At 46.8% G+C, this 27,422-nt stretch overlaps 1 protein-coding gene across 3 annotated transcripts in view; it reads left to right on the forward strand.

Moving 5' to 3' along the window:
* The first annotated feature begins 7,205 nt into the window (after positions 1-7,205).
* PECAM1 (platelet and endothelial cell adhesion molecule 1) overlaps positions 7,206-27,422 on the forward strand; it is a 74,007-nt gene continuing 53,790 nt past the window's right edge. For 2 of the 3 annotated variants that reach the window (XM_047758295.1, XM_047758297.1), the window contains exons 1-3: positions 7,206-7,276; positions 25,708-25,958; positions 26,044-26,070. In XM_047758295.1, coding sequence (XP_047614251.1) covers positions 25,895-25,958; positions 26,044-26,070 — 91 coding nt within the window. In that variant the 5' untranslated portion in view covers positions 7,206-7,276; positions 25,708-25,894. Of the gene's footprint in view, positions 7,277-25,690; positions 25,959-26,043; positions 26,071-27,422 lie in introns of those variants that run through there. The other variant, XM_047758296.1, reaches the window with a different exon arrangement.

The raw sequence follows: 27,422 nt of genomic DNA on the forward strand, positions 1-27,422 counted from the left end.
CCTGAGCATGGGAGAGATCTGGGTTCCCCAGAGCTGTCATGCCCAGGAGGATGGAGGACCTTTCAGAAACGCTGACACGTCTGGGGCATTGCTGTGAGTAGAACTTTCAGCTGGGGCAGGAAGCTTGCAAACCGCAGCTTGGACACAAAGACAACAAAGGAAACCAGGGGAAGTGCTGCTTAGAGCTGCTGTAAACGTTGCCCTGGGAAAAGGATTGTGATATGTCAGAGGCTATACAACAAATCAAATGGAAAAAGAAAAAAGTTCATCCACGGACCAGGCACGTTCCTTGGGGCCCAGATCAAGACAGATGCGCCTTGTCATGGTCCACAGCAATTCGTCATATTGATAAACTTGATAACACTAAATAGAGTCAAACAGTAAAGTTAGGCTTTCTGTTGTCTAAGAGCTTCACACTCCTTACAGAACCTCTATGAGGTGTGCAGAGGTATTATTAAAACTATTTTACAACCAGGAGAGAAATACACAACACACGGATCCAATATTTTATTTTATTATTATTATTTTTTTTTGTCTTTTTGCCATTTCTGCATATGCAACAACATCTCCCACTCATTGTTCAGTCATGGCCATTCTGGAGGAGGAGAGCTGGGCCTGCCCAACAGCACTCACCCCCCACCAAACTAAAGGGTCTAGAAACAGTTTCTAAAATCTTTCTTTCTTCTTTCTTTCTTTCTTTCTTTCTTTCTTTCTTTCTTTCTTTCTTTCTTTCTTTTTCTTTCTTTCTTTCTTTCTTTCTTTCTTTCTTTCTTTCTTTCTTCTTTCTTTCTTTTTTTCCTAGGGCCATACTCGGCAGCATATGGAGATTCCCAGGCTAGGGGTCTAATTGGAGCTGTAGCCCCCGACCTACACCAGAGCCACAGCAATGCAGGATCTGAGCCGAGTCTGCGACCTACACCACAGCTCATGGCAATGCCCGATCCTTAACCCACTGAGTGAAGCCGGGGATCGAACCCGCAACCTCATGGTTCCTAGTTGGAGTCGTTAACCACTGAGCCATAATGGGAACTCTGGGAAACAGTTTCTAAAATCTTGGCTGAGGGAATTGTTGTCATGGCTCAGCAATAATCAACCCAACTAGTATCCATGAGGACGTGGGTTCAATCCCTGGGCACGCTCAGTGGGTTAAGGATCTGGGTGTTGCTGTGGCTGTGGCAAACTAGTGGTTGCAGCTCTGATTCAACCCCTAGCCTGGGAACTTCTATATGCTGCAGGCGCGGCCCTGAAAAGACTAAATAAATAAATAAATACAGTCTTGGCTTAAACTCCAGATTTCCCAGATTTCCTCCACCCTGCTGTAGTACTGCTACCCTGTACAAAATCCAATAAGGTTTTCATGAAACATCCTTGAAACCGTATTTCTCAAACACTGGCAGTAAAATCTGGATATACTATTTCACGTGTTCCTTCCCCTTTAAGAGATGAACAAAACCCAATAAACTACCTTCCAAGACTTGAATTTTACATTTTAAGTTATTTTAAAATACATGTTTGGAGAGGGATAAAGACAGCAGAGGAGTAAGACGTGGCACTCACCTTCTCCCATAAAAACCATCTGCATGTGGAACGATTCACACAGCACATGTACTGAATGCTGGCAGAAGACCTTACACCTCCAAAAGGTCCAAGAAACCCTCCACATAACTGAGTAGAACAAAAAGAAAAGAGAGAGAGAGAGAGAAGGAATCGGGATGGGACAAGCACTCCTGAGAGGGAGCTGTGAAAGAGGAAAGGAACGCACATCCTGGGAAGCCACCTAACTGACAGGAAGATCAGCCGAGATGCAGGGAACTCAAAGTTTTGGCGGAAAGAGTAGCAGTTGGACGGAGGAGGGCAAAGCAGAGTGAGAGTCACAAAGACCATTGGTACCACCGCCTCTGGACACCACGGCCTGAGATGCTCAGGTGGCGGCTGGGCACTGAGACTCAGGCTCCGGAGGTCAGTTCCGGGGCGAGGACTAGGGTTGGCTGTATGGAGACAGCCTGAGGGGCTGGGGAGCCGAGCGCCACAGCCAAGGAAACCTGGGAGGAGAAGCAAGGAACCATTGTTGGGGTGGGTGAGAGCATAAGGGGCAGACTGCCATAAGAGTATCTTTCCCTGTGCACTAGTGGACTCTCAGAGGGTGGGGCATTTCTGGCGCAGGCTACGGGTGGCAAGGCACCACTTGCATGGTGGCTACGGGTGACAGGACACCTCTTGTGTGGGCTGCAGGTGTCCAGGCACCTGTTGCACAGGTTAAGGGCAGCAGGGGGCTAAGTACAACGTGGTACCTCTTGCGTGGTCTACAGACAGCAGGGGCAAACCATGGCAGTCATCTCAGACACCAGAAGTGGTCGTGGCCTGCTAGAGTACCACTAAGGATCCATGGGCCCTGCAGCCCCAGTTACCTCAGAGGTTGGCACAACAGAAGGGCACTGCAACTGAGCATCACCTGTTGTTGCTCTCACTTCCCTGGGAATGCACATGCCCTGTGCTACCTCTGCCAAATGCTCCAGGCACATTGCATCGTTTGCAGACTTTCTCCCATTGTGTGGGTTGTCTTTTCTTTTTTTTAATGGTTTCCTTTGCTGTGCAAAAGATTTTGAGTTTAATTAGGTCCCATTATTTATGTCTTTATTGTCACTATTCTAGGAGGTGAATCAAGATGTTGCTGTGATTTAAGTCAAAGAGTGTTCTGCCTGTGTTTTCCTCTAGGGGTTTTCTAGGTATCTGGCCTCATATTTAGGTCTTTCACCCATTTGGATTTTATTTTTGCGTATGGTGTTAGATAGTGTTCTATTTTCATTCTTTTACATGTAGGTTTCCAGTTTTCCCAGCACCATTATTGAAGAGAGTATCTTTCTTCCACTGTTTTTCTTGTCTCCTTTGTCATTGATTAGTTGACCATAGGTGCTTGGGTTTATTTTTGGGCTTTCTATCCTGTTCCATTGATCTAAATTTCTGTTTTTGTGCCAGCACCATATTGTTTGAAAACTGTAGCTTTGTAGTATTGTCTGAAGTCAGGAAGCTGGATTCCTCCATTTTTGTTTTTCTTTTTTCAATATTGATTTGGCTATTCAGGGTCTCTTGTGTTTCAATATGAATTTTAAAATATTCTGTTTTAGTTTCATGAAGAATGTCCTTGGTAATTTGATAGGGATTTCACTGAATCTATAGATTGCCTTCGGTAGTATAGTCATTTTGACCATATTGATTCTTCCAATCCAAGAGCATGTCATGTCTTTCCATCTGTTTATGTCATCTTTTATTTCTTTCATCAGCATCTTATAGTTTTCAGAGTATAGGTCTTTTGTCTCTTTAGGTAGGTTTATTCCTAGGTATTTTTTTTATTCTTTTTGAGGAATGGGAAGATTTCTTTTAAGTATTTTTATTTTTTAATTTATTTTTTTATTTTTTGTCTTTTTGCCATTTCTTGGGCCGCTCCTGCGGCATATGGAGGTTCCCAGGCTAGGGGTCTAAATCGGAGCTGTAGCCACCGGCCTATGCCAGAGCCACAGCAACGCAGGATCTGAGCCGCATCTGCAATCTACACCACAGCTCACGGCAATGCCGGATCGTTAACCCACTGAGCAAGGCCAGGGATCAAACTCACAACCTCATCGTTCTTAGTCGGATTCGTTAACCACTGAGCCACAAAGGGAACTCCTTTTAAGTATTTTTATATAGCATTTTTATGCTATATATTTAATACAATATTTTTACATCGATGCTGCATTTCTACTAAAAATAATAACCAGTAGTGAAATAAGCAACAGGGATATCCAAAGCTAATAAAGAAGTGTTAGAAGTGGCTGGTACAAATTTGAAGGTAAATGGTTTTTGTGTATCTAACCTGATATTCCATTAGATGGCGCCATTGTAGAATTTCTGTAATTTCAGATGGGCCGCAAGAGGAACAGGCACACCCCTTGGCTCTTTCTGCCTGTGAAGACTCATTAGTATTTTTGTTTGCTTTTCCTTTAACTCACTTGAAGAAAGAAAGTTAAAGCCCCCTTCAGTAATAGCCTATTATTTCAAGCTAATGGGGATGAGTGTGATAAAGTATTAAAGGAATTTAGTCATTAGATAAAAAAATACTATCAAATGCATATAAAATGGCACTTAGGGACAAGTTATTTTCTCTAGTCCTGTCAAAAGTCACCACTGATACCCTGATTACCAGAAGTGCAAAACGCTGTCTACCACTTTGGAATTTTCCATAATCCCAAACAGGCTGAGATTCCTGCCTTTTCTTCATCAGCAATTCCTCCATTATTCCTCTTTCCTAAATCTCATTATTGGGAAGATTTTATCCAAAATAGCATTTGGAGTTCCCATAGTGGCTCAGCAGTTAACAAACTTGACTAGCATCCACGAGGATGTGGGTTCGATCTCTGGCCTCACTTAGTGGGTTAAGGATCCGGCATTGCTGTGGCTGTGGTGTAGGCCGGCAGCTACAGCTGTGATTGGACACCTAGTCTGGGAACCTCCATATGCTGCAGGTGAGGCCCTAAAAAGACAAAAAAAAAAAAGCATTTGCTAAGAGTTAAAGGTTTTTACATTTCATAAGTATGTATGTATGTATTTGATTAATTGAAGTTCCTAATAGACAAAGGGAGAACCTTCCTGGGTTGATAAAATTCCATCCAAAAGCTGGAGGAGCTGGAGGAGTGGTAAGAGCAAGGGCCCTGTGGTCAGCTCCTGACCAGCCACGGCTCTGTGGGTGAGTTACTGTAGCTGCACCGACCTCACAGGACTGAACCACAGTGTGCATAAATCACATCGCACTATAATAAACAGCAGTTACTGTTATCAGCATTTTATTCAGCTCGTGCCATCTTATCTTGGATTCTCTTTCACTAACCTACCCCTGCCTCCCCCTGGAGCTCTCAGAGTGGGCACTGTTGGTCTGGGTTTACCTCTGGGCTGACCCTGATGATGCTCACAAGTGCTTCTCTTCCCTGCTTGAGATGCCCGAATCACCCTGTTTATATTGTTGATGAGCTAAGAAAGGGGATCTTCAGTTTTACGGGTTTACAGGCCATCACGGAAGCATCCACTTTTGGGGGCCAGTTTTTGTAAAATCCTCTGGTACTCAAATGGTACCATGAAAGTAAAGAGCACAGAGTGGAAGGTCGATGAGTCCTTTTCATTCAGAAAATAGTCGGTATAGAGCTCCCGTTATGGCTCAGTGGGTTAAGAACCGGACTGTTATCCAAGCGGATGTGGGGTTCGATCCCTGGCCTTACTCATTGGGTTAAGGATCCGGCATTGCTGCAAGCTGCGTGTACGTTGCAGATGCCGTTAGGATCCTGCATTGCTGTGGCTGTGGTGTAGGCCCACAGCTGTAGCTCTCATTGGACCCCTAGCCTGGGAAATTCCATATGCTGTGGATGCATACTCCGACGCATGGCAAAATGCAGTGCTATAGGGAAATTCCACAGAGAGAGGAAAGTTAATTTTATCAGAGGAGGTGAACAAAACTCTCTCCCATAGGAGGGAGAGAAGAGGAATTTTTCCTCTCTCTTTGCTTTTTTATTTATTTATTTTGGCTGCACCCAGGGCATGTGGAAGTTCCCAGGCCAGGGAGGGATTGGACCCCTCGCCACAGTAGTGAGTCAAGCAATGGCAGTGACAATGCTGGATCCTTACTGGCTGAGCCACAAGAGAACTCCTCTCCTTGCTTTTAATGGATTTAGTGTGAGTGTGGTGTGTGTTGGCAGGCAGGTGCATACCGAGCTCTTTAGAAGGTGACCTCCTGAAGAGCAGGGAAGTGTCGGCCTCATTTTTGTAGCCCACCACCCCCAACCCCCACCCCAACCCCCACCCAGCCTGTGCAGGGCTTTCAGTACCCACCCAGCTGAGGAGAGTTGAATTGCTGAGCAGCAGTTAGTGAGGAGTGACTTTAGGTGGGGGTTTAGCCTCTGGAGCACCCAGCTGGCAATGGCCTGCTCCAGGGTCCCTGGCTTCCCGTTTGGTGTTTCTCACCTGGGGTCTTGCCCCCGGCCCCAAGCCCCAGGAAAACAAAGCTATAGTGACTCTAGATTTTCTACACTGGTGACTTCTATGAGTTCCTGGACTAGTGGGGTTGTATTTTTCCAGGGGTGCGAGTAGGGAGGGAATGGAGAGGGTGACTAGAAGGGAAACTGTCCTTGTCTTTAAGCGCCGGTGCTCCTCTGGGCACTGTGCTAAGTGTAACAGCTGAGTATAGTTTACATGCTGTCAAATTCACCCATTGTAAGTACACACTTCAAGTGTTTTGAGTCAGGATCTAGTGATCTAGCGATCCTAACTAAAAGGGTACCCAGTTAAGTTTGAATTTCAGATAAACAACAAACACCTTTTTTATGGCCTCGCCTGTGGCATGCAGAAGTTCCTAAGCCAAGGATCAAACCCACCCCACAGCAGTGATCCAAGTCACAGCATTGACAACCTCAGATCTTTAACCGCTAGGCCACCAGGGAACTCCAACACCTTTTTTTTTTTTTTGCTTTTTGGGGCCGTACCTGCGGCATATGGAGGTTCCCAGGCTAGGGGTCAAATCGGAGCTGTAGCAGCTGGCCTACACCACATCCATAGCAACACAGCATCCCAGCTGCATCTGTGACCTACAGGCAACCTCATGGTTCCTAGTCAGATTTGTTTCTGCTGTGCCACAAGGGGAAATCCTCCAACACTTTCCTTTAGTATAAGTATGTCCCCATGTGATATTTGGAATATACTTACACTAAAAAGATTATTTGTGGCTTATTTGAAATTCAGATTTAACTGAACATCCTTTATTTGCTAAATGTCAGAACTCTATATTTCATAAATGGATAGCGTTGTGCAGCCATCACCACAGTCTGGTTTTAAAATATTTCCATCACCTGCAAAGTTCCCTTTTGCCCATTGACCATCAATCTCTAATCCCTCCCAAATCCCAGGCAACTACTGGTCCGGATTCTGTCTTTATAGATTTGAGAGAGGCTGGGGAGGGGTTGGGAGGGGTTGGGTTTTATGGCCTTTTTTTTTCTTTCTTTTTTTTTTTTTCTGCTTCAGAAATCTTTATTGCTTCCATTTGCTCCAAGGCTTGCAGAGGGTTCCAGGGTGGTTAAAACCACTGAGTGGCTCTAGAGACTTCAGCTGTTTCACAACTTCAGTTATTATACAACACTTAAATATTTGCATGAAGTTTGGTTTCTTTTTTTTTTTTTGTAGTAAAATCAGAGAGAAGACTGGCTGCCCTACATGGGGTTTGGTTTGTCTTTTGCCACTCAACTCGCTGTACGGTGTGGTAAGTTCTATGTTACCCAGAAAGCAGGCCTTCGGGGTGCGGTTATGTGAATGATTTGACTCTCTCGGTGTTTATAGACCACTTGGGTAACCTGGCTGGGGTGAAGGCTGAGAGCCCGCTGGCTTGGCAGTGAAGTGGGGGAGGCTTTCCAGGCTCAGTCAGGGCAGGACAGGACGGGAAGGGTTCTCCGGCAATCAGAGGGGGCTGTTCAAGGGCACTGCGGGCTACGCTGGCCAAATGCTAGTCCTTGGCTACCTGGGCCCAGGCTTGGAGTGACTTAGTAACGAAATGAAATATTATGGCAAGGTGCCAAACCCCGTGCCGGTGCATACACAGTAACTGCAAACAGCCTTCTAGGAGTTCAGAGTTCATTTGACATGCATTGCTGGACACCCCCTGAGGGCTAATCTCCATCTGAGGGTCTGCATGAAAGATGGCCCCTGCTTTAAGACCGCTAATCCTAGAGTTCCCGTTGTGACTCAGTTGGGTTGGGAACCTGACATAGTGTCCACGAGTACATGGGTTAGATCCCTGGCCTCACTCAGTGGGTTAAGGATCCAACGTTGCTGCAAGCTGTGGCATAGATCATAGATATGGCTCGGATCTGGCATTGCTGTGGCTGTGGTGTAGCCCGGCCGCTGCAGCTCTGATTCTATCCCTGGCCTGGGAACTTTCTTATGCTGCAGGTGCAGCCTTAAAAAGAAAAAAAAAAAACAAAAAAACAAAAAAACAAAAACAGTTAATCTTTTAGCAGCCAGTGTTTACTGAGCACTAGCTGTGAGCCAGCCTTTTCTAAGTGCTTTGTGTGCATTAACTTCTAATCCTCACAAACGCTGGAGGGCAGATACTATCATTCTCTCCATCCTGCCTCTGAAGAAGTGAGACTCCGAGAGGTTAAGACCCCCAAGATCACACAGCTAGTCTGGGCCTGGAAGAGTCTTTTCGTATTACTTCTCTGTGCGGTCTCACATAATGATGTGGTAAAGTCTCTGGGCACCCAGAAGCCAAGATGTTTGCTTTCCAGGCATCTCCTGGAGGAGTTAGCTGATCAAAGAATCAAGGAACAGCCTTCCAGGCAGAGGGCATGGCATATGCAAAGGTACAGGCAAGGGAACGCGGCACCCCACCCTCCTGAGCAAGAGTGACCACCTAGGCTTGGCACAAATATTTCAGAGCATTAAAAAAAAAAAAAAAAAAACTGGGATTTTTCTTGGGAAAAATAGTCTCTCCTTTTAGTAAGGGAAAGAGTCTCAGATGAGAGCCCCAAAGACCCTTAGGAGCGACTCGCAGCAGCTGTCTTAACTTGATGAGTTGCCTCCGGCCCACCTCTCCCTCACGGGTCCTGTTATTTCATTGTAAAAAGGCTAATAATTAATTCCTGTGTGTCTGTGTGGCTCACATAACAGAGCAAAGAATGCCGTGGGGCTTCATGCAGGATAATGAAGTGGAGTAATGTGGGCGGCACGTGGCCACCCAGGTGTCACGGAGTGCTGGGTGCCCTGGGTCACCCTGGCACCCGTGCCCAAAGTACACCTCTAGGAGGAGCCCACCTCCTTGGCCCGGGCTCTGGGCAGCAGAGGGTCTCCAGTGCTCACTTCCACCTAGCACTGACCTCCTTCTTCCTCTACCTGTGGTTCTGGAGGCTCAGCCTGGAGAGGCGCCAGGCATCTCCCCAGAGTCTGGAGCTGGGGCTGTGTTCTCAGGGCACTGGAGGAAAGGAAAAAATCCTCTCCCTGACTCTCCCTCTCTGGCTTCCCAGTGATTTATCACTATGGAGACGGAGGTCTTTTCCTCTTTGCTGCCGGGTGGCTGGGGGCGCACATTGTTGGTGCCCTTGCCGCACAGATCACAAGTTCCTTCCTCTTTCCTGTTGCAGAAATGCCACAGTCCCCACCGTTGTCCAAGAACTGCAGCTCACACCTGAAGAGCTCAGTCTTGGGAAAAACAATCTCATTTGATTCCCCAGGGGCTGTGGGGGCCTGAGAACAATGCCTGTGTGAGAACAATGCAGCCTCCAGGGCTGACCTGGGGCCCTGCTTTTCCCCTTCCCTCAGTCTTCCTAGTCGCATTTTAAACATGGATTTCCAGGCACCCACAGGTAGTCTGCATTGTGTTAGGCGGCAGAAAACATAAATGCAAAAGTTCCTCTGTGTGGGCCGAGCCTTCTTTGAGGGCGGGGCAGGTGTGATTACAGGCGGGGCAGAGCCCCCTTCCACTGCCTGTACCTCCTCACTTGTGGAGGCCCCGAGAGAAGGATCTGTTCTCACAGGGAAAGGCTTGCACATGGAGGGCAGAGGTGGATTCAGGGGAAGGGAGATGCGGATGCTGGCGAGATGGGTTTGCAGAGGAGACCGCACACCTGTGCCATCCTCGGTCACTTCCATGTTCACATGAGTTTCAGGTGTTGTCAGCTGGAGGCCTGGTGAGAACTGGTTCTGCTGGGATCAGTCCAGCACGTAGGCTACTCCTTACAGGTCAGTGTCTGGGATGGAGCACCCTGGGCCCGACATGACACTTACTGGGCCAAGTCCTGGGTACAAGGACACAGGGCAAATGGTGAATGGGGATCCCAGAGACAGTGAAAGAAGCTCCCTGGCCAGAAAGTCCTGAGGCAACACCAGGTCCACTTTGGCTGCATGGGCAGGTCATGACCCACCTCAGGGACCTTCTCTGTACATTGACCTAAGGGTTGGCTCTCTTAGCCTCATCCTTATGGGGGAAGATGGAGCTAAAGACACATCATATTTATCCATTTCACTCTTCAAGAGGTCCATCAAGAATAATTGGCCAGGAGTTCCCTTCGTGGCTCAGCAGTTAACGAACCTGACTAGGACCCACGAGGATGCAAGTTCAATCCCTGGCCTCGCTCAGTGGGTTAAGGATCCAGTGTTGCCATGGAGCTGTGGTGTAGGTCACAGATGCAGCTATAATCCCGCGTTGCTGTGGCTGTGGCATAAGACTGATGGCTACAGCTCCAATTCGACCCCTAGCCTGGGAACCCTCCATATGCTGTGGGTGCAGCCCTAAAATAGCAAAAATAAATAAATAAACAAACAAAAAGAATAATTGTCCAGATGAACGGGTCTCAGAAATTATCCAGGAGGGCAACACTTGGTGTAGGACGGGCTGGCGCGTTCCAGTGTTCAATAATCCCCTTTACCTCCCTGAGCATCCAACTCTTTCCTAGTTCTCAAAATACTCCCATTCTCTTTCCATCTGGAATATTCTTTTATTTGGAAGAAGATTTCCAAGTTTCTTCCAGATTCTAAGCAGCAGTGTGAAAATTCAGGTTTTATTTTTGTCATCGGAGCTGCTTGCACCCCTGGACCCCACAGGGCCCTGCCCTTCAGGGAAAGGCAGATGGCAACAGACATAATCTTGCCAAATACCTTCGGAGCAGCTCAGCTCACCTCTTCCTCTTGGTATGAAAGAATGAGCCTCTTTGAGGTGGACACTGTCTTTCTCTCTGATTCTCTCTGTGCACCCATGGGACCATCAGAAACGGAGGACTTCCGTGCAGTGCTCAGCTTCCTCCTGACCACCCCAAGGGTCTCGCTCCGTGTAAGACCTCAAAAGAATTGGAGGGGCTGCCTGATGCAGAAATCCCCCAGCAACACCTGTATCAGGGAGTGTCCGACCAGCACTGGAATCCTGCAGGGACAGAGAACCGGTCTGGTTTTTTTAATAGTGATTTTTATTGAGATCATAGATTCACCTGCATTTGTAATGAATAATAGATTCCTTGCACACTTTACCCAGGTTTCTGCAATGGTAACATTTCAATGTTACAGCGTAGTGTCACATGGTCACTAATACAACACACCCACAGCATCTAATCTCCCCGCTTTTACTGGTACTCGTTTGTGTCTCTGTGTATGTAAAGTTCTAAACAGCTTTAGCACCTGGGTGGTTCATGTGTCCATCACCACAGTAAGCACACAGTTCCTGCACCACCAGCAGCCCTCAGCTGCACCCACTTCTGTCCCCATCTCCAGCCTCTGGAAACTGCTAATCTGTCCCCTATTTCTAAGCTTTTGTTATTTCAAAAATGTTGCCTAGATAGGCTCATGTTTGGGGGGGTTGGCTTTTTTCGCTCAGCCTATTGCCCTGAAGATTCACCCAAGTGGTTGCATGTATCAATAGTTTGTTCACTTTCGTTGCTAAGGAATATTCCGTGGTGTGCATATTCTGCCATTTATTGTTTGGAAGGCCGTCTGGACTGATTCCAGTTTTTAGGGAAAGCTGAAATGACAAAGCTGTTGTGAGCATTCATGTGGAGGCCTCTTTTTTGTGAAGATACTTTTTTATTTCTTCAGGCAACTCTTGCATTTTTTTAAACAGCTCTAATTAAGGAAGAGCCTTGAGGTCAGTGATGGGTCCAATTGAGACCCATTTGTGTTCTCACATTCTCAGAATTAGCAGTGTTTATACAGGCTCCTGGCTTGGTCCTAAATCACATGAATCTCGTGTCAGTCTAGAAGCAGTTTCCTGTGCTTATTCTCGTACTCCAACTTGGCTGCCTTTTTTATTTGGATGTATCCATTTAATTTTGTTTAATCAGGTAATGAAGCTGTAAAGAAACAGGAAACATTAAGACAGTTGTATAGAACAAACTGAAGGATTACATCTTAAAATAACCTTGGTGAATAAATATTTCAGATTATGTGTATTTCCAAAATTTTTTTTTTTTTTTAACTTTGACCCCTTCAGTCTTTGTTCTAAGCCAAAGATTTTCCTATTGCTGGGGCATTTCAAGAAGCCTTGAAATATTTTCTTCCAGAGGCACCGTTCAAGAGTTAAGGGCTCAGGCCTGGAGTTGGGCAGCCAGCATTCCAATGGATTTTACCACTCAAACCGGCTGTGGGGGGAGTTCCCGTTATGGTTCAGTGGGTTATGAACACAGCTAGCATCCATGAGGATGCAGGTTCGATCCCTGGCTATGCTCAGTGAGTTAAGGATCCAGTGTTGCTGTGGGCTTTGGTGTAGGTTGAAGATGCAGCTTGGATCCTGCCTTGTTGTGGCTGTTGTGTATGCCAGCAGCTGCAGCTCTGATTTGACCCCTAGGCTGGGATCTTCCATATGCCGCAGGTGTGGCTCTAAAAAGAAAAAAAAAAAAAAAAAAAAAAAAAAAAGGACAACAACGCCCAAACCAAAAATGGTTGTGGGATTGTGAGCAAATGTACTAACCTCTCTGAGATTCTTGTCATTCTCGTACCATGAAGATAATTCCAGCATCTGACCCATAGGATTAAATGAGACAATCCATGAGGAGTACTAAGTGTTCAGTACATTTTCACAGAAACCCCTCTCTAAATCTCTGGAGAATAATGCTTCGAAACCCTTCACCGAAGGTTGTTTGTAGGGGGCAATGAGAAAGAACTCTACCACACTTCCCAGAGCAAAACTGGCTGGAAGTCTTCTGTTCCCGGTTTCTCCCTCAAAGTCAAGTCCTCACCACCCGTCTCAAATCACCCAGTCAGCCTCTCTCTGTTACCCTGGCTCCCACATGGGCCCCTTTCTTCTTCAGGAGCTGCCTGGAATTCTCTGTGTTTTGCCCGGAACCCCCAGCTGGCACCACAATCCCCAAAGATGAAGACCGTAAGCCCTTGGGCTGTGTTTTGCTTTCCTTCTTGTTTTTTGGTTCCGGTCATGCTTGTGGTTCAGTTGGTCATTCGGATGCACTCGGGTTTCCCCAACAGGGACACAGATGCCTTTTCACACAGTCTGGTGGGTTATAACCAACTCCACACACAGCTTCATGGCTCTCCTTAGCAGCAGGCTGGAACTGTGAGCCCAGCCCAGCCCACTGTCTTCATTCCACTTCCTTTGTCTTCAACCCCTGCAATCAGCAGAACACCGCTCTGACTCCTGGCCTTGGCTTCAACAAACCTTTGTCCCCTAGTAGCTTTATCAATAAGGTAAGAAAGCGTTCAGTAGCCACAGTTTTCTTCTGGACAGAGCAGGAGTGGCCTGTGTGGCTGCTGGAGTTCAGCCCAGAGGAGACTCCAGAACTTTCTGGAAACATCTCTCCCTCTCTCAGTGGTTTTGTTTTTGTTTTTAGGGCCATACCTGCCGCATATGGAAGTTTTCAGGGTTGAATCAGAGCTTCAGCTGCTGGCCTATACCACAGCCACAACCACGCCAAATCCAAGCCGTATCTTGGACCTGCACCACAGCTCACAGCAACGCCAGATCCTTAACCCAACAATCGAGGCTAAGGATTGAACCCACATCCTCATGGATGCTAGTCAGGTTCATTACCTCTGAGCCACAAGGGGAACTCCTCAGCTGTCTTTAAAAACCTTTCTAAAACGTCTCCTCACCTGCTGTGTCACAAAGCTCTAACTAAAATAGACCTCCCCAAAGTTTAAAAAAAAAAGGAATTCCCATCTCGGCTTAGCGATAATGAACCAAACTAGTATCCATGAGGACGGGGGTTCGATCCCTGGCCTTGGTCAGTGGGTTAAGGATCTGGCGTTGCCATGAGCTGTGGTGCAGGTTGCAGATGAGACTTGGATCCAGCGTTGCTGAGGCTGGTGTAGCCAGCAGCTGCAGCTCCAATTCGACCTCTAGCCTGAGAACTAAAAAGACAAAAAAAAAGGGAAGAAATTCAACTTCTCTTTCACATAAAAACAAAGCAGTTAAAGATAATTGCCAGATACTCTCCCACTCTTCCACGTCCTTGTCTTACCGTTTCTACTTCCTTCGAGTACTCCTGTTATGAGGAGCCTTGCAGCCCCTTGGTCTCAGCGTTTTCATCACCCTCCATATGCTCTGGGGTGTTGCCCCCTTAACTGAGCATGGATGACAGTGCAATGGGGCGCTCTTCTCCCCTCTTCTGACGTTTTTCTTTCATTAATACTGCCAATGACAGCAGTGGCCATACCCCTTTCTAAAGCATCGTCTTTCCCCCCAAGCCTTCTGCTCTTAAGCAACATGACTCTCACCTGTCATCCTGTATTTGCAAGGTCAGATTTGAGAACTAAGACCAGGAACTTAACGTTAACTTTCTATTTTGTGTTATCATTTGGCCCATTGCTCCCTCCTGGGGACCTCCTTTTGACTGCTGATTCTGTCATTTGGCTTCTTATCTATCCCTCCTTGTGTTGCGTCATTTCTTGGTTCAGCCTGTGAGCCGGGAGAGGGAAGACAGAGCCGTGTGACACTCCACTCCCCTCCAGATGTCTTTTGAATTGACCTTGATCAAAATTCTTTGGTTCTAATTGTCCCACGAATGGCAGACAGCACACACTTCTTTCTCCACGAGGCTCCCGGAACACACCTGGTCAGGTATCTTGCTGAAATCCAGAAACCCTTGTACCTGCAGTAGTTGACCTATTCAACAATCTAATAACTTTGACAACGAAGGAAACCAGGTTAACTTGTTCTGACTTATTTTTAGAAGGTCTTTGCTGGTTTCTGGTCATTTCCACTTCCTCCTTGGTAGCTGAAAATGCCCTCTGCCAACATTTGTAAGACTTCTGCTCTGATCTGTACCTGCCTATTGGGTGCCAGGCCCCCATTCCAGTCCCTTGACTGAATACCCCATCTCCTTAGCATTCCTGAATCAGGCTGTTTCCCAGAAGGGGTCCTGAGTGAGGGCTGTCCATTGAAATACAGGATGCCCAGTCACACTGGAGCTTCTGATAAACAAGAGTTTTGGCCTGTCCCTGGCAAGATGTGAGACATACCGAAAAATGTTTTGTTGCTTCTGTGAAATTCAAATGTAACTGAATATCAGGTTATTATTAACTGATTCTGGAGGCCCCACCCTGAGCTCACCCAAGGCCATCGAAATTGATTACCAGGAGCTCCTTGGGAGGCCCAACCTGGCCTATCACCAGCCCGAACCACCTCTCACTTAAGGGGAGAACATGTGTGTGCTGAGGCTGCTGCCCACCTTGGCCTCCCAAACCACCACACACACTTCCTCCTTCACCTCTTTTTTGTGTGTGGCCTTTGTGTGTGGGGTGGGGGTGGGGGTGGGGGTGGGGGCTTTTTTTCAGGGCCACACCCGAGGCATATGAAAGTTCCCAGGCTAGGGGTTGAATCAGAGCTATAGCCACGCCAGAGCCAAGCCGAGTCTGCCACCTACACCACAGCTCATAGCAACTCCGGATCCTTAACCTACTGAGCAAGGCCAGGGATCCAACTTGTGTCCTCATGGATATCAGTCAGATTCGTTTCTGCTGGGCCACAATGGGAACTCCCTCCTCCTTCACTTCTGTGGGCTCCTCAGGTCCTACTCATGTTCTCCAGTCTCTGACCTGCCCTCCCTTCAGGGCTAAACGTGCTTCCTGGTGCCAGGGACTGACATTGAGCCTATCTGCCCCTACGGAGCCCAGCTCAGTGCTGAGGCCAGCCATCTGGAGCAGATTTGATAGCATGGTCTGTGCGTGGCCACCATTCATGATGACGGGTTTTCATCCACCTGGGCTTCCGGCTCTTTCACTCAGTTAGCAAATGTGAATGCAGGGCCCACTATATCACAGATGTGGTGTTGACTGCTTGCACACTGGGGTGAGTCCAACACACCCTTGTCTGGCCTCATGGACCTGAGTGTCTAATGGGGAGATGCTTCCTAGGGATCAGTCACTGAGTTCTACCAAGGCAGTTGTAAAATATAATTTTTTTCCTTATTAAGGCTGCACCTGTGCAGTATGGAAGTTCCCAGGCTAGGGGTCGAAGCAGAACTGCAGCTGCCAGCCTACCAAAGCCACCACCACACCAGATTCGAATTGTGGCCATGCCAGATCCTTAACTCACTGAGCAAGGCTGGAGATTGAACCCGCATCCTCATGGAAACTAGTTGGATTCTTAACCTGCTGAGCCACAACAGGAACTCCAAAATATGATTTTTTTTTTTTAACAGAGGGAGGAGCCCAAAAAAATGCCCACAGCCATAAATCATGATATAACCCTGTCTCCTGTCAATGAAAAGGTGGGGAGGACTCCAGCAGGGGATGGAACAGAACTAACCCCCCTCCACAGTGTCCCAGCCTGCCTCCCTTTTGCCCAGTGCCCACCTTTTCGAGGGGCCTGACTGGGGCTCTGAGGACAGCACCTCGGTGGGCATTGAATTAGGGACTTTGAGCCCCTCCCCTTGAGTTCATGAAGACAGCCGATTTGGAGTTCCCATCGTGGCTCAGCAGAAACGAATCCGACCAGGAACCATGAGATTGCGGGTTGGATCCCTGGCCTCACTCAGTGGGTTAAGGATCTGGCGTTGCCGTGAGCCGTGGTGCAGGTCTCAGATGCGACTTGGATCCTGCATTGCTGTGGCTGTGGTGTAAGCCAGCATCTTGTAGCTCTGATTCGACCCCTAGCCTGGGAACATCCATATATGCTGTGGGTGTGGCCTTAAAAAAACAAAAACAAAAACAAAACAAAAACAAAAACCAAGATAGCTGATTTCCCAGAACAGCAATTCAGATGGGGCCAGCCGGGGCCCAAAGCAGACCTATAATTATTGTCATTCTTCTTTTTTTTTTTTTCTTTGTCCTCTCCCTCAGCATGTAGAAGTTCCAGGGTCAGAGATCAATCCCTTGTCACAGCAGTGACCCAAGCCACAGCAGTGACAATGCCAGATCCTTAACCCGCTGCACCACCTGGGAATGACTCTTGTTGTTTTTATTGTTACTATGCGCTTATTGTGCTCTGCTGGCTAAATGTGCTTTCAAATGCCAGTCTCTGAAATGAGTACAGCGGGCATATTATTTCCATTGTATAGCTGTGGAAGGTGAACCTCCAAACACGGATGCTGTTAAGGGGCAGAGAAGGGACCGGAGACCCAGGCTTCTGATTTGTGTGTTAATACACGTACATACTTCTGTTAGGTAACTTTCAAATCCGGCCAGTGGGGGATTAGTCCCACTCGTAAATTTACCAAGGGTAATTAATCAACCCTCCCATCACAGGCTGGTCACAGGTCACAACCAGGGGAAGTGGCTGCAATCTTATTTCCTATCCCCGTAATCACGAAATAGATAGGAGGTCGGTTCTTCCGGGTGCCTGCAGCCCTCTGACGCGACCGCTGCCCGCCTCACTCCCCCTTCCTCCCCCCCCCACCCCAGCTTCTCAGCAAGGGTTTACTGCTGCTTCCTGAGGTTTATTCCACTAGGCAGCTTTTTCAGGCAGGTAATGGATTGCTGATGTGGATTTGTGACATCCCTTGTTTTTGAAGGCAGCAGCGTGGCATGTAGAAACCACTCTGGGAGCTCTCTTGTGGCTCAGCAGGTTGAGGATCGGGGTTGTCACTGCAGCAGTTCAGGTCACTGCTATGGCGCCTTTGATCCCTGGCCTGGGAACTTCCACATTCTGTGTATGTGGCTAAAAAGAAAAGAAAAGAAAGAAAGAAACCACTCTGTCCTTCTTCCCTTCCCTTTGGCTGGAAGAGGAAGAAGAGAGCAGAGCTGTGGGAGAAATAGGGCCCTGGGTGAACTTATCCCGCCGGGTGAGCGCTCCTGGGGTCTCCATCCTTGGCAGTGTGGGAGGCAGTTTCTTGACTGGGTACCAAGGAGCTAAAATAGTTATGTGAACTCTTTCTTTTTGTCTTTGTTTTTTCTGAGCAAGGAATCCACTGAGAACCAGAGGAAGGAAGGGGAAGATATGTGGGGGCCACACACACACATAAAAAGCCATTTGATCTCCTTTTTAATTTTTTTATTTTGTCTTTTTAGGGCTCTACCTGTGGCATATGAAAGTTCCCAGGCTAGGGGTTGGAGTTCCTGTCGTGGCTCGGTGGTTAACGAACCCTACTAGCATCCACGAGGATGCGGTTCGATCCCTGGCCTTGCTCAGTGGATTAAGGATCCAGTGTTGCTGTGAGCTTTGGTATAGCTCGCAGACACATCTCGGATCTTGGGTTGCTTGTGGCTGTGGTGTAGGCCAACGGCTAAGGCTCCAATTCGACCCTTAGCCTGGGAATCTCCATGTGCTGCCAGTGCGGCCCTAAAAAGACCAAAAAAAAAAGTTTTTAGGCTAGAGGTTGAATCGGAGCACAGCTGCTGGCCTACACCACAGCCATAGCTGCACTGGATCCAAGCCTTGTCTACAACCTACACCATAGCTCACAGCAACGCCAGTTCCCTGACCCACTGAGCAAGGCCAGGGATTGAACCCGCACCCTCATGGATACTAGTCAGGTATGTTTCCACTGAGCTACGATGGGAACTCTGAGAAGCTGATTTTAAAATCATAAGGAAGAACAAAGGGTTTAGAATAGTCCAAGTAATTTTAAGAAGGAAGAAAAATATTTGAGGACTAACACTACCTGACTTCAAGATGTATTATAAAGCTACATAAATCAAAACTCTGTGGCACTGCATAAATAAATAGATCAGTGGAACAGAAAAGAGACTCCAGAAATATATATGTCCACGTATATAGGGACAGCTGGTTTTCAACAAACGTGCAAGGAGAGTTCACTGGAGAAAAGTAGTCTTTTCAATAAATTTTGCTAGTATAATTGGGTATCCATATGCAAAAAAAAAAAAAAAAAAGAAGAGTTTCCTGGTGGCTCTGTGGGTTAAGGATCTGGCATTATCACTGCTATGGCTTAGGTCACTGCTGTGGTGCAGTTTGATTCCTGGCCCCAGAACTTATGCATGCCACAAGCACAGCCAAAATAAGAAAAAGAAAAAAAAAAGAGAAGGCACTTTGATCCATACCTTGCATCATATACAAAAATTAACTCAGATAATTGATCAAAATGTCAAAACATGGGAGAAATTTTTTGAAACCTTAGTAGGCAAAGATTTCTTAAACATGACACCGAAAGAATAATTCATAAAAGGAAAACTTGATAAATTGGAATTTATTCTTTAAAATTTAAAACTTCTGGGAGTTCTCTTGTGGTGCAGTGGGTTAAGGATCTGGTGATGTCACTGCCGTGGCTTGGATTGCTGCTGGGGTGCAGGTTCAATCCCTGCCCTGGGAACTTCCACATGCTGTGGGCAAGCCAAAAAAAAATATATATATATATTTAAACTTCTATTTATCAAAAGACATCATTAAGAGGATAAAAAGACATGCCACAAACAAGGAGGAAATATTTGCAGATCACATACTTGATAAAGGACTCGTATCCTGAATATATAAAGAACTCTAAAAACGTAATATTAAGAAAACAAACAGAAATTATCACAGCCTTGTAAATTAACTATACTTCAACAAAAGTTAAAAAAAATTTAAGGAGTTCCCGTTGTGGCGCAGTGATTAACGAATCTGACTAGGAACCAGGAGGTTGCGGGTTCGGTCCCTGCCCTTGCTCAGTGGGTTAACGATCCGGCGTTGCCGTGAGCTGTGGTGTAGGTCGCAGACACGGCTCGGATCCTGCGTTGCTGTGGCTCTGGCGTAGGCTGGCAGCTACAGCTCCGATTCGACCCCTAGCCTGGGAACCTCCATATGCTGCAGGAGCGGCCCAAGAGATGGCAAAAAGACCAAAAAAATAAATAAATAAATAAAAATAAAGGCATTAGTTTAAAAAAAATTTAAAAAGAAAGGAAAAAACAACCTAATAGTTGAAGAAAAGATTTTAATAGACCCATTAGATGGCAAACAAGCACATAAAAATATGCTCAGTATCATTAGTCATTAGGAAAATGCAAATTAAAACCGTAATAACAAAGCACTACTCTCCCACCAGAGCGGCTAAAGTTGAAAAGATTGACCTGCTCAGTGTCGAGGAGAATGTGGAGCAACTGGAACTCTCACACCCTGCCCGTGGGAATGTGAAATGACGTAATCACTTTGGTCAACAGTTTAGCAGTTTCTTAAAATGCTGAACACAGAGCTACCATATAGCCCAGGCAGTCCCTGCCTAGGTATTTCCCCAGGGGAAATGAATGGGTGCAGACAAAGGCTTGTTCATAGCAACTCTTCTCTGTATTGGCTTGAAATTGGAAACAACCCAAATGCCCATTAATAGCTGCATAAGCAAACTAGTATTTTCATGCCATGGACTGTCACCCAGCAATAAAAAGGATGAAGTATTGATTGCACTGATTGAAAGAAGATAGAGCAAACACCAACACCAAAAGTACATACTGTATGAGTCTATTTATATGAACTTCTAGAAATGCAAAGTAACCCTTAGTGACAGAAAGCAGGTCAGTGTTTGCGTGATGGGGGATGGGTGTGGCACGGAGGACAGGATTGCAAAGGGATGCAGGGCAACGTTTGAGGGTGATGTATACATTCGCTTTCTTAATTGTGGTGGTCAAGTCCAGGCGTGCACATATGTCAAAACTTCTCAATGTAACTTTTAAATATGTGCAGCTTTATATCTTGATAAAGCTGTTAAAATTTTCAATTTCTTAAAACTTGTAAAGGTAATACAGGAAAAGGGAGATGAAAACCAGTCATAACTTAACTGAAAAAATACAAAAAGTTAACAAAGAAAAATTCCTAGCTGCCCAATTTCTACCACCCATCCATCCACCTCCACGGTAGATAACAAGGCTCAAGATACTGTGGACTTTCTGGGAGGAGTTCCTGTTGTGACTCAGTGGTTAACGAATCCGACTAGGAACCATGAGGTTTCGGGTTGGATCCCTGGCCTTGCTCAGTGGGTTAAGGATCCGGCGTTGCCGTGAGCTGTGGTGTAGGTTGCAGACGAGGCTCGGATCCTGCGTTGCTGTGGCTCTGGCGTAGGCAGGCAGCAATAGCTCCAATTAGACCCCTAGCCTGGGAACCTCCATATGCCATGAGAGTGGCCCAAGAAATGGCAAAAAGACAAAAAAAAAAAAAAGATATTGTAGACTTTCTGTATGTGAATGCTTGCCTTTACTGGCTGTAAAATATCCTAGTCAATAGTAAGTAGCAATTTAAACAAAGATTTACATACCCTTAGTGAGTCATTTAATCTGCAGGAAAGCCTACTAGTCAATGCCCAGTACTAAAAGAACACACTGTGATCCTTTTTGCCCATTTCTTTCTGCTTTTCTTTTCTTTTTTAAATTATAGTTGATTTACAATCTTATGGAGTTCTCTTGTGGCACAGTGGGTTAAGGATCTGGCGTTGTCACTGCTGTGGCATGGGTTCAATTCCTGGTCTGGGAGCTGCACGCCTTGGGTGCAGCCAAATTAAAAAAAACAACACCCGCAAACAAACATACAGTGTTGTATTAGTTTCTAGTGCACAGCAAAGTGATTCAGTTATGCACATACACACACACACACACACATATATATACACACATACATATATACTCTTTTTCAGATTCTTTTCCATTATAGGTTACTGCAAGATATCAAATATAGGAGTTCCCACTGTGGCTCAGTGGGTTAAGAACCCAGCTAATATCCATGAGGATGAAGGTTCAATCCCTGGCCTCACTCAGTGGATTAAGTATCCAGCATTGCTGTACACTGTGGCATGGGTCACAGATGTGGCTTGGATCCCACATTGCTGTGGCTGTGGTGTAGACTGCACCTGCAGCTCCTACTTGATCCCTAGCCTGGGAATTTCATATGCCACAAGTGCAGACCTAGAAAGAAAAAAAGAAAAAATGTATACCAAATATAGTTCCGTATGCTGTATAGAAGGACCTTATCATTTATCTATTTTATGTATAGTAATGTGTATTCTTTTTGCCTATTTCCAAATTTTAGATACTTTTTCTTATCTATTTGTTCATTTTCTTTGTCCATGTTCCTCTTTTTTTTTTTTTTTTTTAGGGCCGCATCCGAGGCATATGGAGGTTCCCAGGCTAGGGGTCCAATCGGAGCTGTAGCCACTGGCCTACACCACAGCCACAGCAACGTCAGATCCGAGCCACATCTGCGACCTACACCATAGCTCACAGCAATGCTGGATCCTTAACCCACTGAGCAGGGACAGGGATCGAACCCACAACCCCATGGTTCATAGTCGGATTCTTTTCAGCTGCACCACAATGGGAACTCCTGTCCATGTTCCTTTTGTATTGTTAATCTTTTTCTTGATTCTGAGAGCTTTTTATATACTACATAGCTCTTTGTCTATGATGTGAGTTGCAAAATATTTTTTCCTGTTTATAGGTTTTCTCTTGACTGAAAATTTTTTTGGTAGGGGGACAAAGCAGAACTTTTATTCATGGAGTATATTTTATCTTTCATATTATGACTTCTGGATTTTAATTTACATAATATTTATTTGCTTTTTTTTAAGGGCTGCACCTGCAGCATATGAAAGTTCCCAGGCCAGGGGTCGAATTGGAGCCACAGCTGCTGGCCTATGCCACAGTCACAGCAGCACAGGATCCAAGCCAGGTCTGTGATCTACACCACAGCTCAGGGCAACGCCGGATCCTTAATCCACTAAGCAAGGCCAGGGATCAAACCCGAATCCTTCCGGATGCTAGTCGGCTTCCTTATCACTGAGCCACAATAGGAACTCCCATGACTTCTGGATTTTAAATCATAGTTAAACCAGGCTTTGCCCAAGGTTGTGAGGAATTCTTTCATGTTTTCTTCTAGAACTTTTATGGTTTCATTTGTATCTTTAGAATGTTCGTCCACTTGAAATTTATTCTGGTGCGTAGTGTAAGTTGTGGGATGTAGTTTTGTTGTAGGAAAGGGGACCCCTTCCAAGGCCTGAGCCTGGGCTCTTGTCTAAAACTTAGAAATGAATCGTCGAAGGAGACCTACATGCTGACAAAGCCAAAGACTTTATTGGGAAGGGGCGCCAGGGCAGAGAGCAGCAGGGTAAGGGGACCCAGGAAAACTGCTCTGCTACGTGGCTCTCAGGATTTCTGGGATTGGGGTCAGTTTCTGGGTTGTCTCTGGCCTGTCGTCTTGCTTGGCCCTTACATGGTCTGATTCAGGGTCCTTCCTGGTGGCACCTGCGCCTCTCAGCAAGGATTCTGGGAGGTTCGTCATGTCCCAAATTCTCTTTTTGGCCCCTCCCAAATTCTCCTGGTTAGTTTTCAAGGCAGCACCCGTTCCTTATCAGGGCCTCCCGTGTGAGACACCTCAGGCTGGCAGTTATCGTTGTGCCTGGCCAAGGAGGGTGGGTTCAGTCAATGGTTCCCTAACAGTTTTTCTGCTTTTCTTTTAAAACATTAACATTTGTTTGTTTGTTTGTTTGTTTGTTTTTGTATTTTTAGGGCCGTACCCATGGCATATGGAGGTTCCCAGGCTAGGGGTCTAATCAGAGCTATAGCTGCCGGGCTGTGCCACAGCCACAGCCTCGCCAGATCCGAGCTGTGTCTGCGACCTACACCACAGCTCACGGCAATACCAGATCCTTAACCAACTGAGCGAGGCCAGGGATCGAACCCGCAACCTCACGGTTCCTAGTTGGATTCATTTCCGCTGCGCCATGATGGGAACTCCATTAACACTTATTTTTGAAATAAAGCTTTATTTTCTCTGGTGTTCTCAAAGTACTAGCTTTGTGTATGAAACAATGCCTAATTTTGAGAAGTTTACTTTGGAATTTAGGGGCTTGGGGTGGGGCATGTATAAATCACTATTGCTTGACTGTCCCTTTGAGAAGCAAAAGTTGCTTACTCTACGTATAGTATGTAAAAATTACCTTTGAAGCTAACATTTATTTTATTACTCACGGTGTTTCCCTTTTTTCCCCTGACAAATCAAAATTTGGTAGCTGGGTGGGGTTGCCAAAGAAGATAGTTTACGACAGAAGTGAAAAACACAATAGAAAAAAATCCTCTATGTATGCACTGCTCCGTAACAGCTCTTATCAAAACTTCTGTTGAACCACAGATCCAGAAAGAGGAATTGTTCCCTAGCTGGCAGCTATCACTTCTTGGTACTTACCCTGAGGCAGAGAAGTCTTTGGTTTCTCAGGCCCCAGTTCACATCTGACTTAGCTTTACTGTGTGGCAGTATTAGGATTTCAGAAAGTGACGCCATGTGGAGTTTACATTATGGCGCAGCAGGAACCAGTCCTAGGAACCATGAGGTTGTGGGTTTGATCCCTGGCCTTGCTCAGTGGGTTAGGGGTCTGGCGTTGCCGTGAGCTGCGGTGTAGGTCAAAGACACTGCTCGGATCCCGTGTTGCTGTGGCTGTGGTGTAGGCCAGCAGCTGCAGCTCCCGATTCGACCCCTAGCCTGGAAATCTTCATATGCTGCGAGTGTGGCCCTAAAAAGCAAAAAAAAAAAAAAAAAAAAGGCGACCCTGTGACCCCAAGGCAATGATAATCTAATTCAAACAGTATATATAGTTAACTTGTCCTCTTTCACCCAAGAATCCTTTTTACAAATGTTTTTTGATCATTTACGAGGTACCAGGCACTCGCTCTGCCATTGTGGAGCTAGCAGTCCACTTGCGGGGGGGCAACTGGCCATTATGGCAAGTGGTAGAAAGTGTTTGACAAAGGGGAAAAGGGGAAGTTGCCCTGTGGCACAATGGGTTAAGAATCCGGCGCCGTCGCGGCTGTCCAGCGCCGTCGCAGCTGTGGTACAGGTCGCAACTACAGTGTGGGTTCGATCCCTGGCCTGGGAACTTCCACATGCTGTGGGTCTGCCCCCCCTCCCCCCCAAAAAAGAGAAAGAAAAGAAAATGGTTTTTTCGTTTGGTGGTTTTTTTTTTTTTTTGGCGGGGGGGGGCACACCCACAGCGTATGGACATTCCCAGGCTAGGGGTATAATCAGAGCTACAGCTGCCAGCCTCCACCACAGCCACAGCCACGCCAGATCCTTAACCCACTGAATGGTGCCAGGGATCGAACTCGCATCCTCATGGATCCTAGTTGGGGTTTGTTACCATGGCTGAGCCACGACAGCAACTCCCAAAAGAAAATGTTTGGTAAAGGAAGACTGGGGAGGTGAGGGGGCCCAGAGGAAGGGCAGTTCAGTGTGGGGAAGACGGGGTGGGGGGGCACTGATGCCTAAACTGAGTTATGATAAATGGGTAGGAATTCGCCAGAAAAGAAGAGAGGAGGGGGTACTCCAGGCAGGGGAATGCATTGGCAAAGGCACAGACATGGGTCCTGGAAACTATGAATTCTAGCAGCCCGAATGCAGAGGCAAGGAAGCCGCGAGAGACCAGGCTGGAGAGGATAAGCCAGGGCTGGATTTTGAAGGGTTCGAAACTGGCATTCTCTGCGGGTCAATGAGGAGCTGTTACAAGGTCTCCCTGTAAAACTTGGAATTTTCTGGAAAAGTCAGCCCTCCCCATGCCCTTGTCAGGAAAGGCAGGAGGTCCAGCCCTTGGAGGGGCCAGAGGACTGGCAGCTTTGCTGAGTGTCCAAGGAGAGAAGCAATTTGGGGGAAGTTGGAGGGAGAGGGAGGAACCCTCTCACCCTGCCCAACCCTGGCGAGAGAGGAGGAGGGTCAGGAGCGCTGAGGCAAAATGTCACTTGTACCTTTTTTTTCCGCCTAAAACAACTAAACAAAGCAGCTGCGCTCAGTGGCCCCTCAGGAAGGCCAGTCATTTCCTGAGGAGATATTCGACCAGCCCAGGCATTGTTCTTGGTTTCCAGCATGGCCGCCATTACCTGACCAGCGCCCCGGCCGCTCCCTCTGCAGCGCCGGCCGCCGTCGTGCCGCCGCAGGGGTCTCCGCTCTTCACAGGGCAGCTCTCTCATCTGCATCTCGTGGGAAGTGGCTCTCGCCCTCGGGGCATGGGCCGAAAGCAGAACTAAGTGCCTGAAGCCTTCGCTGTTGAGGATGCGGCTGAGGTGGACCCAAGGGGGCAACATGTGGCTGGGAGTCCTGCTGACACTTCAGCTCTGTGAGTTTTCACCCTTTTCCACCTCACCTAAACCGCATGAGAAGGGAAGCTCATGAAATCAACGTCTTTCTCCTGTCTTTTCCAGGTTCAAGCCTTGAGGGTCAAGAAAACTGTAAGTGGTGAAATTCCTATCTAGCTCCATTTCATCTTTCTCTGACTCTTAAAATTCACATCAAATTGCTTGGGTTTAAAGTTTATAACCACTCAGACACATACGCCAAGTAAGAACTGAAGTCTGTTCCCTCCTGTGTTTTTTAGAAGGTTTTACAACACGACCAAGGTTTAATCAACATCTTCTATGGTGAACATCTCTTTGTTGGGATTGGGGGTAACGTGATAAAGCGAGTGATTCCATCGTTTATTTTTTGTTGTACCGTAAATTTCTTATTTTCATATGCTGACCCACCCCTAATTGTTTTTATTCACAAATGAGATACAGCCAGTTGGTTAGATCCATGAAGTCAGAACATAGTTTAAATTGTTGTTATGACTTTTTTCCTCCTAAATGATCTAACACAGATGAGGTATGATTTCCCATTGACCCATGAGGCTACGATGACAAATGTAGTGTGTTGTGCTTGTGCGCGGGAAGGAGGGCTTCTACCTGTCTTTGATATCGGCTTGTCATCCACTTTAGAGCTAATTTTGAATCTTTAAGATAAGTGGGTTTTGGGAGTTCCTGTCATGGCTCAGTGGTTCATGAATCTGACTAGGAACCATGAGGTTGCGGGTTCGATCCCTGGCCTTGCTCAGTGGGTTAAGGATCTGGCATTGCCGTGAGCTGTAGTGTGGGTCGCAGATGTGGCTCGGATCCTGTGTTGCTGTGGCTCTGGTGTAGGCTGGTGGCTATAGCTCCGATTTAGACCCCTAGCCTGGGAACTTCCATATGCTGCGGGAGTGGCTCAAGAAAAGGCAAAAAGACCAAATAATAATAATAATAATAATAAAAGATAAGTGGGTTTTGTTCTGCTTTACCTGGGACCACGTGAAGAGGGGACAGGGCTGTGTCTGGGGGCTGAATGGAGGGGGAGCCCACAGAACAGGATCCCCTTGTCAGAGGGTGCCTCACTTGTGAAGAATCAGGGTGAACGGGTTGCAGACAGTTGCACAGCTATTTGAGATGATGCATGTGGATGATGCTGGTTTGTTGAACCAAAGCTTGGACCAGTAGCTCCTGGACAGGAGGGCCAGTGTGGCTACTTAGCAAAGCCGCCTGATGGGTCTTCTGCTCCGGGTGTCTTGCTCATGTGTCCCTGTGCTTCCATGGATGTTTGATCCCCATGGCAACCCCAGGAGGAAGGTTGTCTGTTATCGTCATAATCACCCTAATAGATTAACAATGTCTCTGCCCCTCAGAAGAAACAACCAACCGATATATCCAAAAAGAGCCAGTTATCACGGCATTGGTGCCAGAACCACCTTTCCCCAAAAGCCGATCGATGCCAGAACCACCTCTCCCCAAAA

The sequence above is a fragment of the Phacochoerus africanus genome, chromosome 14, assembly GCF_016906955.1.
Source record: "Phacochoerus africanus isolate WHEZ1 chromosome 14, ROS_Pafr_v1, whole genome shotgun sequence".
Taxonomy (NCBI): Eukaryota; Metazoa; Chordata; class Mammalia; order Artiodactyla; family Suidae; genus Phacochoerus; species Phacochoerus africanus.